We start from the raw sequence: 16,579 nt of genomic DNA, 5'->3' as shown, positions 1-16,579 counted from the left end.
TAAAACTTTAATTAAGCCATAAACCAGTACTTTAGCAGTTCTGAGGGGAAGTTTTTCCATTTATCTTGTTGATTACAGCTCACAGGCCCTTCGTTTTGGCCTAAATTTAGACCAATTCTGTCTGAGCTCTGCAGTATATATGCTAAAAACTTCATTAAAAATGAAGAGAGTTGATCAGCCAGCCGTGGGAGCCTGGAGTGTGTCTGCTCTGCATCCTGGCATTCTTCTGATCTACAGGTAGTAGAGGCAAGTTAATGTTGATCTGCTAGTAAAACACATTATGGGAAGACCTTCAGAGGACGCTGCAGCTCCTTGATTCAATGTTCACAAAGAAACAACTTGTTTCATTCCTTGTTGACCACCTGACATGGCAAGGAAGGAGGATGGATTTTAAGCAAAGCAATTATTTTCCTTTGGGCAATTTCTGCAGTGAAGCACAAGCCCTTCTCAAGGCAACATGTTTAAGAGTGTCCCCCTCTTTTTGTCTGAGAACCACTTTGCGAGAGCTGAATGAGGGTCCTTGTTTTACAAAGCCTGTGGTATCTCCAACAAGGAAGCAACACCTTCATGCTTAGCCAGCTTCACTAGGGATTTTGGTTTCCTTCTAAATTGCTGAGGAAATCCACAGGGTCCACAACATCTACTTGTACATGACAGGTTTATCGCATGTGTTAACATGACAGGCTAGTGTAAATCTGGCTATCAATATGCAAAAACATGGCCAGATCTGTCAACATCTGGGGCCAGAAACATCTCTTAAGTGCTGTTTTAGAATTATAGCACAATAACAAATGTAGCGATAATGAAATGCAGAGTCTGGTACCGTCCAAAATTCAGCAGCTGTGGTATCTGTGATGGAGCTGAACTCTCTTTAAGCTGCTGGTGCTAGAAAGTGTTTCTTGTAGTGAAGCAGAGAAATTCCACACACAGAGGACATAGAAGAGGTAATTATTCTTCTGTGTATGACCCTGGCTAAAACTGCCCATTAACTACCCTTAACTGTAGCCCTCCCCCCTGTGCTACTTCCATTTGTAATACACCTTCAGCTGTGTTTTTCAGTACCAAGGGGAAGCCAAGGTGGTGGCTGTCACGGCTGGTGGTGGCATCACTGGGAGCACAGTTACCTCCTCCTCCAGTCACTGCAGACCCAAGGACACAGGTCTGTATGCAGGTTTTGCTGCGCTCCAGAACTACAAACCAGTTTTCAAACCATGGGTAGCTAACTCCCATGATGGCCCTTCACCACCAGTTAGGAGAGCACTTTCAGAAAGGTCTGAAGTCATCCACTATTTAATCACCTGAGCGTTCCACTTCTCCCATATAATTTTCTCTGCAATTAATTTGATGTGAGGAATTTCAGCTGTTCATTGAGGAGTCTGGAAGACCTAGACCAAATAGCCATTTTTTTCCTCCCTGCTTGTCAGTCTGCAGCCTCCTTGCACAGCAGCTCAGGCCAAAGCCAAGGCCAGTGAAAACTTTTCCTTTCACTTGCTCCTTTCACATCCAGATCACTGCTCAGGAAAACCACATCCTCCACCAGGGCAAGCCCTGCCCCAGGCTACCTTGCCCAGCCCCACTCGGATCTCCAGGGAGGAACTAGCTCCTGCTCCTGGCCAGGCTCCTGTCTCCCAGCTGGAGCTAACACAGCATGCGCCAGCCGCATCCAAGCCCATCCCATGCACACTTCCCATGGCTCATCTTCTTGAATCTTCCAAAAATCATCTTCTGGAATTGTGGGGAAAGGAAGAGGGAAGAAAAGAGAGATGCAAACTCCTTGAGCTGCAATGAGCAGCTTACTACATAAAGGTGTTTGACTGCCTCAGAGAGAACAGGTAAATTTAAGGACCCCACAGTCAAGTTTTTGGTGAGTTTGAAAGCTCACTTTTTATGCTTGTCTCATGCAAAGCTGGAAATAACACTGGCCACACTTGCAACCTACTAAGGGGAAAAACATGTTGAGTAACAGCCAATGCAACTGCAGGGAAATTCGCTGCACAAAAAATTCTTTATCAGAGATCATTTTAGGAAAAACAAATGAATACACATACTTCTACAGTGAAGCCAAACTCCTGCAATCTCCACGAAGGCTTGTGCAGCAACATACCCAAAGATCCCCATCAGCTCATTATAGTCCCTTAGCTGGAGATGATAATTTTTGTACATCAGCCTCCAAAACAGCTGGTGTGAGCTTTCCCTAATCTGCTCCAGGGCAGACTCCACCAACAGCTGAGACTCCCTGCAGTGACAGGCAAAGCTGGACAGGCAGGAGGCTGCTGCTTCTCTACAGATGTTCATATAGCTTTACATATCACTATTTTGGATTCTCCCTCTGATCCTAGATCAAAGAATTGGGAGGAATAAGGAATATCGTTCTAAAATTGGATGGTCCCATCTCTAGGCTGACTGTATGGAAGACAAACCCAGAGACTTCAATACTCCACAGAATCACATCCTAAATCTTTGATCCAGTCTTGAGTCCATTTGAAAGTGATGAAACAGCTCCGAGGACAGAGTTGTTGCTCTAATATTGGAGAAATGCTATGCTGAGTGTGCTATTTTGCCACCTTCTCCAGCTACAGCAGGGGCAGCTCTTAATTACAGGCCCCAGCCTGCTCCTGGCTGGTTGTCAGCCCACTCAGTGGAAATCCCTCCAAACTGCTGGTGCATTTCAAATAAATGGGTCCAATTAGCAAAAGCTTTACAGCTGCAGCTGAAACGGTGGGGAAGGATCATATCAGAAACCAAGCAGGCAGATGGGAGGAGGACAAAGATTCCAACAGGTGATGATGAGCAGGTGGGAAGAAGTAGAGGTGTCAGCTGGAAGAGAAATGTAATCAGCCCCTAGCCTCATGTTAGCACTTCATTTATAGCATTGCTTTCCTGTTCATAACCTTCCCAACTGTGAATTGCAATTTTTCTCCTCTCCTCCCCTTCCCTCCCCACCCCCAGCATTATGGTGATGGTTTGGAACATGGAGATGTTTGGAAAGGGGAAATTTGGCACTAGGAGTTTAAAAAGCTACAGATGACATCCTAAATGTATCTTTTATGAGTTTGGAATGATTCCTTTAAATTAAGCTCAGAGTGTATGACAGCTTCTGGTAGTGCCGCCAATAAGGAAATAAAACAAAATCAAAAGGTTCTTGAGCATATGTAAAGAACTGGACACATTGCTTTTCCTCATGCCACTATGAGCTGCTTATCAAGTGCTTTCCAAGGAAAGTGCTCCAATAATTCTCAATTGTCTCTTCACCACATACGCCCTTGAACCCCAACGCACTTCTGAATTCAAGGCTTATAAAAAATTAAATGCTCCAATAATTCTAAATTCTGTTTGTTCAGTGCTACTGGAGCCTGTCCATTCCTTCAGTTTGGGGATTTTTGTTTTGTTTGCAGGGGGGAGAAAGAAATCTTTTCTATTAGTGCTCCGAATTGGAAGTTGGTCAAATAGCATCATAGTAGAATGATTCAGCAACCTCGGAGCTGATTCTCAGTGTATCATAAAGCAGGATTAGGAAAACAACAATGTCTGGAGGAGAAAGAACCTACACAAAGAATCATGGCAGGAGAACAATACCAGAAAGGAGTAGAGGGAATAATCCTCACTTGGCTTCTGAGGAGCAGGTTGGATGACCTAATAGATGTTTTTCAATGCCCTTCATTCCCTGCTGAGTTGCAGGGTTCAGCTGCCTGGATCCAGCCACCACAGCTTAATAAATAGCTTTGCATTCACTGAACATCATTAAGTGTTTCTGTGTGCAGAACTGCAGCCTGGTGTCATTTATCTGAGACCATGGTCCCCCTCTGGCACAAGACTCAGACGCTGTTTCACAGCAGGCAGGAGTTTATGCAGAACTAGTGGTGGAACTTCATGACCGGAAGCAAAGGAAACAATCTTAGGCTGTGAGTCTTCCAGTTATAAACCAAAAAGTGGGGTTTTCTCAGTCTCACTCAAGAAGACACACATACACAAAGCAGCACATTAAAGTAGCACAGGTGTCAAACTAAGTGTATTCCCTAGCACTGTCCTGAACACGAGTTAAATTAACATGTATTTTGTAATCTCCTGAATCAAAGCATCAGCAAACAATTATGGCCAATGCCAAGATAGAAAAGGAAGGCATCATTTAGTATCTATTCTCTGTGAACCTGAAGATCCTATTGACAACTTCTTGTAAATTAGGACATACCTGTTACAACTGCAGCCTTGGAGGACAGACGAAGGCAGAGACTGTCTCGGGAGTTTTACTAGATCAGCAATGGTTGAATTACTTCTATGCAGAATGTGAAATCACAGATTCACACAACCCAGGAAAATCAGACAGTTATATCACACTTCTGATAAAATAACTATATCCAAAGTTTAGTAAAGAGACACAAAAACAGGGCGGAAAAAGAAAAATCTCCTATGGTCTTCTCTTGTAGACTGAAAAGATGATAAAATGCATCCTTGTTTAACTCTCTGCGGGATGTCTGGAATTTTATAGACACTGCCACAATGTGTCTCTCGGTAGGGAATAACTGAAGGATGAGATAAGAAATCAGCCTTATCCTAACTTGCAGTGGCAAGTGCTGTAAAAGGAAATGCTCAATAAAGAATATATAGGAAGATGGCAAGTAACTGCCTGGATTTCTGAAATAACAAAGTGTAAACCAATTCTCTAATCACATATATTCAAAGAAACCACCAGTTGCTAAACTTCCTAGGAAAAAAAAGTCAGTATCGGAGAGATGGTGGCATACACATCTTCTTCAGTAGCGTTTGGGGAATATTTTAGCCTGCAGAATTTAATTCCCTGTTATTACTTCTGAGCCTGGAGGTGAAAGTCATAAATCAGGACCATTCATAATATGCAATAATGGGGTGAAATACTCGTAAGGAGAGTTACATGATAAAAGCCTTTGGGACTGTAACACTTCCAGTCCTCGGTGACAGCATTAAAAGTTCTCCTGTCAGTAACGTCTATTCTTCCCCAGTTCCTGTAATGAGTTTTCATTCTTTTCTCTCAGCATCTCCAAATTTGCTGTCGTACGGCATTCCTTCCACCCTTCCTCCCTGCTGCCCTAAGTATATGTTTAAAACCAAATCATAGGAAAGCATCCTATACTTAAAAAAAATAGACAGGTTTTAAATTACACTGTATTTACTTGAGGGCTTTTAATACCAGAGGAGCTTTCCCAGGGAGTTTTGCTCTGATTTTAGCACCCCCACTGTTTTTATAAAGGGCTATTTTGTCCCATTTAGAAGATGGCTACATTTTGAGTAATAAAGACTACAATGCTATAAAATAAAAGAACATTTTCCCCACCCTTCTTTTACCCTCCCATCTTCTGATTAAAAAAAAAAATCCCAACCCATCATGTGTTAGAGCTTTGTTTTCTGAGTAACAAGACTAATCATGTTTCCTCTGCTTGGGGACTCTCTCTTCTCTTCCTTTTCTTCTAGGTCCTCTGGATCCACACTGACATAGAAATATCCCATGATGGAGAAAATAATGCACACAGCAAAGAGGAGAACAGTGAACAAGACAAATTCAGCCCACTAGGAAAGAAAAAAGAACAGCAGGTCAGGAGACCCCAGACTCTCAGTCCAGAGGACATCTCTGCACCTACAAGTGCCTTTTAAAGAGCTGGCTGAAAATTACTTTTTAGTTTCCAAAATTGTTTACAAGATAGAAATTTTCTCATCCTGTTTTCTGGTAAACCCATGTACACATAATTTAATTACGAATATGTGATATACCTTGAAATAAACCTGTTTGATTGGGCTAGTTTCATTAAATCTTTTCTTAGAAATCCATCCTGACGGCAACATACCTGTCTGGGCTTTTTGCCCACAAGATTCCTTTGGAAGAGGCAGTTTCATGTTATCCAGAAACAAGCCCAAGTTCACACCTTCATGGCACCATCTCAGAAGTCTGATAGCCGCAATTTAACAACCTCCACTCCACAACCTCCCCATGCGAGCTCATCATCTCTAGGGTGCCATAGGCAGCTGGCCCTGAGGGATACCAAGCTAGACACTTGAGGAGGCTGACAGCCCACTGGGCTACCTGGATGAAGGCAAGCTGCTTTTGGTAAGCAACTGAAATCTGTGGCTGGCATCGTATACAGGCTTCAGGCCCACAGGCAGCCTGCCTGCCTAGAGCGGTGCTCCATCAATGTTATTGCAGCAGTGCAGGTCACTATTATTTACTGCCACTGGGAGACTTAGGGAGGGCCACGGCTCCAGAGGGCAACTCTGCTGAGGGCAACACAGGGCCCTGGCTGGGAGATCTCAGTGCAGTCTGCCATTACTCATCTGCAGGAGCCTGGAGCTGTGCGGGAAAGCTGTGCCTCCAGGACGTGGACATCCAGCAGCCTGTTTAAAAGCATTACCTCTGTTCTGAGAGCCAAACCATACCTGTGCCATTGGTGCAGCTTGGGCAACAACGAGCACAAAGGTATTCCCAACAGCCACCGTGAGCAGCCAGCCTGCCTGCAGCACCGACTTCATGCTGGCCGGAGACTGAAAAGAGAAGGGTCTGATCAGTGGGTATCACACTGTGCCCTTCTGCCCTGGTTCACTTTGTGATGTCCTGCCCAGTGCGGGTGTCACTGGGCTCAGTCTATGAGATGGGGGAAATTTTCTCTGTGCAGAGTGGTTAATCTCAAGAGCTTCATACGAGAAACTCTCAAAACATGTCCTCCAGGAGGACACGTGAAGAAAGAGATGCTGCTTTTGCAGAGCTGGATCCTCATCATCCCCAATCTGCATCATCTGAAATCGTACAATCGAAAAGTCCAGGGAACCACACAACACCACCTGCAGTTTGTAGTCTGATGCCATGTGGCTGTACACCTTTGGAACTGAATCTTGATGTTGAACTTCCTGTGATGACAAAGTTTCTACATCCCATTACAAATTGTCCCACTATTAATGAATATCTGCAATTTACTCCAGGGATAAATTTGAGTAGGTTCAGCTTTTCGATCTTGTAATGCCTCCATCCTCTCCTCATAAACCTTCTTCCTAGACAGCAATCAAATCATCCCTTGCACACTTGCTAACCCCTGCTCTCTTTTTTAGACTCATGTAGGCTTAGACCCTTTCGCTCTCTCCATTTAAAGCAGATTCCAAAGCCCAGTGCCACCCTATAGTCCTTGAGACACCTTTGACTTTTTATCACTGGAAAATACATACTACAAAATATTTCACTGGGAGAAAAACCTGATATTACACTATTTAGACCTTTCACATTAAAATAAACTTCTATCCAGCTCTTTTCTGTGTTCTCAGCTTCACTAGAAAAGGAGTGTCCTGAGTATAACTGAGAAGAAGTATCCTTCAGAGTACCATAGAATCATAGAATAGGGGTTGGAATTAATTTAGTTTGAGGGCACCCAGCAAGCTGTGTTACAAACCCACTTTTTGCTTAAGTGAGTCAGTGGCATGCCAAAGGACATATTACAAGTCAACAGCAGATGCAGGAATAAATCCTGAAGTCTAATTGTAAGCACTTTATCTTCAAGTGGTGTACCTGAGAATAGGAGAAGGCCAGACCTGTAATGGAGAACATCACCTCCCCAGCAGATATTAATAAGTATTGTGGTAACTGCCAAGCCATATGGACATTGTTGGCCTTTATGTCTTCTGACTTCCATGTCTTAACAGCACCTCCAGAAACCTAGCATGAAAATAAAGGCACACTGATTAGCTGCTGAAAGATCAGATCCTTCTTAGCCTGGACAGAAACAGCAAATTTACCAAAACAAAATTTTAAGCAAAGACGGAAGCAAATCTCTGCCCTAGAAGCAAAACTATGGGTCTGACACCTGCCATTTTCAAGCCTGTCAGGAATGGGATGATTCCTACTGCACAGGTGGCAGGATGGAAGCATTCCCACACATTCAAGAGTTGCCTAAGCTATTGCAAACCAACAAGTTGTCTTCTGTAGTGGGGTTGAGAGAAGTCTGTGTGAAACTTGGGCCGAGCCTGTGGCCCACTGCTGTCCCCAAGGCTAGAAGAGGACAAAAGGATAAACACTCATTGCAACCATGTGGTCATTGTTCCCATTTCATTAGCAATGTACAACTCCAATATGATAACAGTGACACCCAAAGAAATCCAGTTCAGGGACACCAAGAGTAGCAGAGACTGCCCTGTACCAGATGTATTCAATTAGTTATGGTAGCTGTATTCCTAATCATTTTTATTTGCTTTCCCAGATGTAATTAATATTGCCTCTGATGCACAGAGGCTCAGAAGCAGAGAGAGATCTGACTAGTAGCCAAGAAAACACTAGGCTAAAATGACTTCAGGCAAAAAAACCCACACTTAAGGAGAGTACTTGGGAAAATACAATGGATATTTACTAGATGCACTTAATCACAATGCAGGAAGGCAAATCAAGATACTGTTTTTTAGCAGACTAAAAGAGCTGTGAGGAGAGCTGTGCATTGCTCTTTAGCCCATAAAGAAATGTCACAAGCACCGTACTATAACTGCACACTGAGGAAGGCTGGCTAGAAGGCAGCGTCTCTGTGATTTAAGCGTCACAGTCAGCCACATTAGCAGAGTAATATATTGCATTCCCAGTTTTTCTATATAGCACTCCTGGCAGAGGAGCAGGGCTCAGTACAAATCACTGCAATAATTAAAAAAATATCTTGGCCTGGAGCAAACTAACTCTCTACAAAAGGAAGAAACCACAGGCAGAGAGATGGAAAAACAGAGGGTCAAAAAGATTAAAGGACTACCACAGGGTCCAGAAGGACTAAGGCACAGAGACACCCCAGAGCAGCCATGGCTACAACAGGGACTTTTTGTAGATGGGTCCACAAACTGAAATTCTTGCCAACAGTGATGTGCGACACATTTACCTCAACTGACCCTGACTCAGTTGCATTTATCAGAGGCTTTAGGGTAATATTATTAGTGTAATATTCTTAATGCAACTTCTCTTCTTAGTTTCTCATCTGGTGAAAGAGGCTTGCAGCCATGGAGGAAGGGTCTGGCCAACATCAGTTCAAGTATGTGGTTTATGTACATAAATCTCTGCACTCACAGATGGCAGCATCTGCCTGTTCCCTCCAGGACTGTGCATTCTACTCCAGCTACTGAAGTTTAAAAAAAAAATGCCAGGTGCCTTGCAGCTCTATTTCCCCCCCTGCGTATTTGGACTTTGCAGACATGAACAGCTCCCATTAATTGCCCAACAGGGAGATGTTACTGCCACGGAGTAGCTGACAGCAGTTTGCTCTGCTCATCACAACACAGTACTCAAAGTCTCAGAGGGCAGCTTAGCAGTGTGTCCTGTCAGACCTGGTTTGTCTGTGTGAGCATGCAGTGGAAAGGTTAAAATGGGAATTAAGCTGATCACGTTCATCTCTGTGGTTCCTGCCAGCTGGAACAGGGTTGGAGCAGCAAGCCTAAGAGGTTGGCAAGCTTGGAAAGGAATCCACCCCCACAGAAGTGCTCATGCCCCATTAGGGCTAGGTTGTTCAGAAAACCATGCCTTGACTTTACACTAGGCTCCAAATGAGCTGTACAGACAGGAAGAGGAGGAAAAACAGAGGCACCATCTCACCAACCTCTTCCTTCAGCACTTTATCCCTCTTCCCCCCATGTGTAATCCACAAGTCTCGGAAGGTCCACATTTAGATCAGTAAATGTGAGGATATTTCAGACTGTTTCTGCAAAGTTTCTCAGGTGTGAGTTACTGCCAGGTACAGTGTTCTAAAGACCACAAGCAGAGTCATCTCTTAGTAGACTGTCATAGCTCTTTGCAGTGTGCTACATCAATGCTAACTGAATAAGGATGGACGGCATGAGACCAGAACAAACCACAGATCACATGATTTTCCATGAAGGATCTCTATCAAGGAAGAGATCTTACTTCTCGTTAACCCATGAGATCTGACAAGATCACAGTGTAAGGTGGAATGAGTACCCATCTGCCTTGCTTATGTAGGCGCTGAAAACATTCACTAGCCCTTGTAGAGTGGACTGCCTTCAGATAGCTACTGCCCAGGTCTTGCAGGGTAGAGAAAGCAAGTGAGAGTCACCAGCATAAGAATAAAAGCAGCTTGTTACCATTACAGGGACACTTACGTTAGTTATCACAATGGTGTATGACGCGCCGAAGTCAAGCAGCCCTAGCTCCAGGGGAAACTCTCCCATTTCAGTTATGCATTTTCCATTATTATATCTAAATAGAAGGATGAAGTACAGTATTTCCCAGTTAGTCCCACTGACAAAGAGCATCAAATATGCCCATACAATGGAGCAGGGAGGATATAAGATGCAAAGCTGCAGTAATGTTTATGTCAGACAATCACTAGAATTCTTGTCATTTTTCCTTCCAGAAACACTTAGGCACTAAGTGGAGTTCACCTAGTGACTTGTGGCTATTGCTAACAGTTTTAAATGGTTTCTGCTGCTTCCTGGCACTGATTTTTTTTGCCCCTCAGGTTTGTTTTCCTTCCAAACTTCTCCATTCCATCAAGAGCTGTGGGCCAGACAGGTTAGCCAGGCTCAAGCAGCCTTCAGGAAATCAGAGATACACATCCACAAGCCACTTTGCTTCCTTTCAATAGAGCAAATTAGCCTTCAGATTTGTTCTTCTGGTTTTGGATGTGCGAGATGGCACAGAGGCTCAGCAACATTGCCGCAATGGCTGCTTCATCCTACTAAATTGCAGCAATAAATATTTTGGATGGAACTGATGCAAAGAAAAGCCATGAAGCTTGTTTTGAAACATTGCAAACACCAGAAATACCCTGCAAGAGCCAACTCCAATGCTGCCAAATCAAGACCATATGGAGCCCCTGTCTAACAAGCCCAGCCTGCAAAGCCATGTAACGTTACTTGATGTTATCAGCCCACATACCAAGACTTTGTAGTGTGGAATATGAATTGGCCTTTCCCTGAGAATACCCTAACAGTTGGGCCTGTGAGAACATCAAAATAGAGGAGGCGTCAAATGACAGAGGGGACTTTACTCTGTCCACCTTATTCTGCTGACAAATGCACAGGAATGGCCAGCCTTTTCCCTCCAGCCCCCACAAAACATAAGAAACAAGCTTCTGCACCCACAGAAGTTGCCTGGAGCTGCACAGAACTGATAATTCTGGTTTTTTACAAACATCTGCCCCTGCAGGTAAATGCCAAGAAAATAGCAATGAAAGTTTTGCTATTCACCTAAAAAAGCCCCACTGTATCCACAGAAGGGCCTCAGGAAGGACCTTCAGCTCAGCAAAGGAAACTTACTTGTCCCTCTCTAGCAGCGAGTACTCAGAAGCACTGTAGTTTCTCTGAACAGCAATGAACCATTTGCTGTCAATGGTGAGGTTGACATCTTGGTTCAAACCATTAATGAATCTGCAAAGAAAGCATATTTCATTGAGCTGTCAGGGCAGAAGAAGCACAATATCAGACACTTCAGAAGCGTACTCTCTCTCCCAAAGCATTCTGTAATTCCATAAGGTTATGACAGCTTCTCCTGCGAGTTACCAAAACATGTCTGATTCATTGCCCGGTTTTCAATATAAGATTAATTTTCTCTGCTGTGTAATTTTACCCTCTTACTCTCTTCTGTGAAAAGTGACCCTCACTTCTTTTGGGTTAGGACTTCCAGGCAATCTCTTCTCAGAGACCTTCAAAGATTGAAGTGTGTCTAGGGGAGGCCAAGATGACCAGCGGGCTGGAGCACCTGTCCTATGGAGACAGGCTGAGAAAGTTGGGTTTGTTCAGCCTAGAGAAGAGAAGGCTCCAGGGAGATCTTACAGCAGCTTCCAGTGCCTAAAGAGGGCCTACAGAAAGCTGGAGAGGGACTTTTTACAAAGGGCATGTAGTGACAGGACAAGGGGGAATAGCCTTAAACTGAAAGAGGGTAGATTTAGATTAGGAAGAAGTTCTTTACTGTGAAGGTGGTGAGACAATGGCACAGGTTTTGCAAGTGTTCAAAGCAAGGTTAGACAGGGCTTTGAGCAACCTGATCTAGTAGAAGGTGTCCCTGCCTATGGCAGGGGGTTTGGAACTAGATGATCTTTGAGGTCCCTTCCAACCTAATTCTATGACAACTGTTCTGTGGCTGTTTGAGAGGACAGAGCCCCAACCTACACCAGAAAATTATAAACTTGTGTGTCCTGATGAGTGTGCACACCATGCTGGTGTATTTTTCAAGGAGTTTCTATTTCTACCAAGGGGAAAAAGTTTTGTAGCAAAATAAGGTATTTGCACCAAAACCAAAACTTTCACGGGAACGTTCTCTTGGTTTTCAGTTCTTAAAATGGGGCTGAAATCCCTGAAGATAGTCAAGCTTAACAAAAGGACCTTGCTAGTGGAAAAATAGTTTCTTCTTAGTGAAAGTTCTTCACAAATTGTTCAAGGGAACGTTTTGATATTTTGTCAAAAGTGTTCACAGGAAAATATAAAACGTTCCCACTTGCAGTTATTAATCAGTTCTCAAAGGTGGTGCTTAGCCAGTAGAAGCCTTCGCAAGCACAGGGCTATGAAGAGATACTGCTCTCATGCTCTATCAACACATGTTTTAGGATAAGGCAGCTTATGCATCTCAGCACCTCACATACGTCTGGTGGTTAAGTGCGACTTCAGTGAGATGACAGCACAGGCCTGTTCATGGAGTAGTTCAAATTAGGAAAGTAAACTAGCTGCTTAAGCAGACCCTAATGTGCAGCTGAATTGTTTCTGAGGATATAAAATTGTTGCTGTTTCAAATTTAGTAGGCATTTGTGCGTGAGGTTGGGTGACATAAGCGAACGTCATAAGTTAGCCAGTTTGCAGAGAACAAATGGCAATGGTTCCTTTCCAGATTGCTGCTTCTCTTTCTTTCCCAAATGGTGGAACACAGCGAGATGTGTTACCACTCTTCCAAGGGAGATCTTTTCTGTTGCCATCTCAGCTCAGTGTATCCTAGGCAGTAATGCCTAGTAAGCAGCAATAATGCTCAGCTCTGTACGGCAACTGTGGGAGGTGACACGCTGTCAAGCCTCCACAGCTGACACCTGAGTCTTGCATGAGAAGAGTGGACTAGATTCCAACCTGAGAATATCTGGGTTATGTTACATACAGTCTGCATTAGTCAAAAGCAGTTTCCCCTCATCCCACCACCTCCAAATCCTCAAAAAAAAGCCATTCCTACCTAACAGCTGCCAAACCATTTTCTGGCTTTGCTTCCAAATCTGTAATCTAAAGAAGGAAAGAAAGAAAATCAAATTTATTACTGCTGCCTTGTAACAATGTGCAGCAGAAAATACTAGTGTCTATGGAGTTACACATGTGCTGCAAAACCCATGGAAATTGACTGGACTCTCACATAAGCTTTACATCAGGCCACAAAAGTCCTGGTACCATGAAGCTGACAGCAAAATTTCAGCTCCACCAAGTGCTTAAGATGAGATCATGACTTTTTTTCTTAATCTCCTGCATAACAAAGGCTACAGAGTTTCAGCCAGTCACCCCTTCTACTGAGGGGTATGTAACACCCTCAAAAAAAATATTTCCCTTGATCTGAAGATAGCAAGAGATCATTATCCACATGAGCTTCTTTCAGTGATTAGTTACAATTAAGCATGAGTACTTTATTCCTGCAAAACCTGCAACTGCCTAACTTTCAGACCTTGATTCTTGGCATACTTACAGACTTCACAGAAGCCTAGAGCCAAGAGGAACCATTAGGTTACTGTTCTGATCATCATGTATCACTCATTTTCCCTGACCCTCAATGCTCAGGACATTAAACTGTTGTATGGTGCAGGCAGAGAGCAGGAGAAACCAAGATGCACTGAGCTTGATTGCACTCACAGTCTCTGCAGACACACCCCTGAAATGGCCACCTGGTTGGGCACACTGGGGACTGAGAGTGCCTCTCCTGGAGATCACAGCTCAGTAATTAACATGATCTACACTCATTTGAGGAGAGCCTATTTGGGGTACAGTGCTGAAAAAAAAGACAGCAAAGACAGCCCTGCCGTGAAGGTTGTGTGGTCACACAAAAAGAATACAGAGCAAGGTTCTTGGTTGGTAGAAATCCACAGCTGTGCCGTGCCCCTTAAGCTGGCAGGGCAATTTCAGGTTTTGCTGCAGGCAAGCCAAAAGGGACTGCATCTACCTTCAGAAACTGACTTTCTCTCAAAATTTTCCAGCCCTCTCTTTACACATTATTCATGATGTTAAACCATGGGCTTCTGAGACCAAGGATCCAGAATTCCAGTGTACCTATAAAATGACTATTGTGCTTCAGTGCGACACACTGACCCACAGATAATTTATGCCCTAAATAACAAATAGTCACAGTGAAAAATAAATGTCAAAGCAATAAATAATAAACAACATCATCATTTTCTTCTATGGAAGACACATGGGAATTAAAACTCTAGTTTGTTGTAGAGAGGCGAGCCAAATTATTACTCGATGATCCCCAGAGCTCTCAAATTCATTTCCTGCCTGCTAAATAGCCCATAAAGGAGAAGAAAACAATTTCAGACTGGCTCCTTCCAGGAAAGCACCCCCATCTGAGTGAGGAGGCCAAACCCAGCAGTGAGGAAGGACGTCATGGGCCATGGCTTCCCAAGGGCAAGCCCTGCAACACAGCAGTGGTTCTAGCATCGCCTTTGTTGCATTGCAATGCTGAAAAAGCAAGTATCATTTACCATACTGTCTTCCACACTTCCTTTATCTGCAGCTGAGAATGACAGGTCAATTGCATCACCCAACAGCTCAGCTGTTCCCCAGTGCATGGCAGCCTTCCTGTTCCAGGGTGGGCATTAATTTAAGCACAGGTTAGATAGCTAGGGCAGCACAGAAATACACTGAAACTCAGAGACTGCTTTGCTCCAGACTGTCACAGACTTTCACTTCTTAAGGACTGCATGAAAATCACTGTATGAGTGTCCATTTCTCAAGCTAACAGCACACAGTCATTAGGGTCACAGGGAAATAACATTGTGCAGTAATGAGCCCCAGGCTCTAAGCCATAAAGCAGGAAATAAAAAACAACCCCACGTTAAGAAAAAATAAATCCTTAAAACTCCTCATTTTGAAAAACAGTTACATGATTTCTACCAGGCAATACTGAATGTTTAGTGTGGCAACCAGGCAAGGCTGAGAAACTGCAAAGAGAATTGATATTTTAGCATAAGGATAGATTCTGTCAGCATTTACACACCTGCCACACGTGACGTGCAGTAACACCATTCATTTCAAGAGAGCCTCTTAGGATACAGCTACAGGTGAAAGATACATGAATCTGGCCCTATACACTCCATATGCCTCTCTGATTGTTGCAGCAATACACAAATGTCCAAACACAGCCAGCTCCGCTGCAGAGCTTGAAATGAGCTTAATCATTTATTCTGCTCAGCAAAACAAGTGGGCCTTCTGTGCATTTTCACTAAACACTTGCAATAACTAAACCCGGAATCATTCCTCTGATGCTGTTATTCCAGCCCAGCCCTAGAGCCTCTTTAACATCTTTGCTTTAAAGAACCATCTTTGGGGGAAAATCTCCAGCTCTGTTTCCTCAGCTTTCTCAAGCTCTGCTGCCTAGCAGGCATGATGTTGCTCTCCCACTGCAGCATTCACTGGATTAAAGTGTGCCCAGAAACTCTCAGATGCCATAACGCCTCTATTAATCAACCAGCAGAAATGTGTACGGATCCAGTGCTGCTAGCTAAGAAGTCAGGTTTAGAGCACCTGAGAGCAATCAGACAGACACTGCAACTGAGCAAATGAATTAATGAGCCTATTACCCCATTGTATCATCACGGTCACTGAATTAATACTGTATTTACACTTCACTCCCACACTCACTAAGCGGCTTGATAGGTTTCCTCCTGCCTCAAAAACAATTAAGCTGTATACTGATTTTTCCTTCATGGTGTAGTTAAAAGGAAGAGACAATCCTTGATATTGCAGGGTGAAGCGAAGGCTCTGTTGCTCTCCATTCAATACTAATTTTGAGTACTCAGCTGGGTTCTGTAGAGAAAACAGACATGGTTACACTTTCTTCAGATTAGAAAGGATCTGACTCTTCCTACCAAGTGCAACCCTACCCTCTCTTCAAGGGACCCTCTAAAGAGAGGTCAGAGCTGTTTTCTACAGCAAAAGACATGGTTATATATAGGCTTTGAGCTAGTCAAGCCAGAGCTTGGGGTACCTTCCATTGCCAATGGTCTGGTGACTAACGGACTGCCCGTCTTGAGTCCCAAATTAGTTTGACCTGTAAAGTAATCTGAAGCTGAAATAGGAAACAACTCAGTGCCCATGCCCAGTTAAATGCCTTCCCATTACTTTCCTACTTTGGAGGTAATACTTTTCACATGCCATCCCGATCCCAGCAGTAATGCCTGGTCTGAGCACTGAAATATTTGAGTTGAATGTCTCTACATGCTCATCTCAGTACAATTATCCTTTATTCCAAATTACTCATGAATCTAGTTAGCCATTTCCTTCTTTGCCATAGAAATATGTCTTCAGACTTTCCATTTCTGTCTATTCAATGGAGATAATATGCTCCATTTTTAAAGTTATTCCCATGTACTTCTAATGTGATGAAGGAGAACAAGCTCTAGTATCT

At 43.6% G+C, this 16,579-nt stretch overlaps 1 protein-coding gene across 9 annotated transcripts in view; it reads right to left on the bottom strand.

Moving 5' to 3' along the window:
- Positions 1-3,891: 3,891 nt before the first annotated feature.
- The window catches only part of SLC15A2 (solute carrier family 15 member 2), a 67,862-nt gene continuing 55,174 nt past the window's right edge, over positions 3,892-16,579 (bottom strand). For all 9 annotated transcript variants that reach the window (XM_061467973.1, XM_061467392.1, XM_061467890.1 and 6 more), the window contains 7 exons: positions 15,814-15,978; positions 13,145-13,191; positions 11,251-11,361; positions 10,093-10,189; positions 7,520-7,666; positions 6,403-6,507; positions 3,892-5,541 (listed from right to left, as the gene is read on the bottom strand). In XM_061467973.1, the coding sequence (XP_061323957.1) occupies positions 5,365-5,541; positions 6,403-6,507; positions 7,520-7,666; positions 10,093-10,189; positions 11,251-11,361; positions 13,145-13,191; positions 15,814-15,978 (849 nt within the window). In that variant the 3' untranslated portion in view covers positions 3,892-5,364. The remainder of the gene's footprint in view (positions 5,542-6,402; positions 6,508-7,519; positions 7,667-10,092; positions 10,190-11,250; positions 11,362-13,144; positions 13,192-15,813; positions 15,979-16,579) is intronic.

This window comes from Pezoporus flaviventris, unplaced genomic scaffold (assembly GCF_033815535.1).
Source record: "Pezoporus flaviventris isolate CSIRO_AGI_PZ_B2104156 unplaced genomic scaffold, CSIRO_AGI_Pfla_v1 ptg000001l, whole genome shotgun sequence".
Classification (NCBI taxonomy): Eukaryota; Metazoa; Chordata; class Aves; order Psittaciformes; family Psittacidae; genus Pezoporus; species Pezoporus flaviventris.
This window is presented reverse-complemented; position numbering and strand designations above follow the sequence as displayed.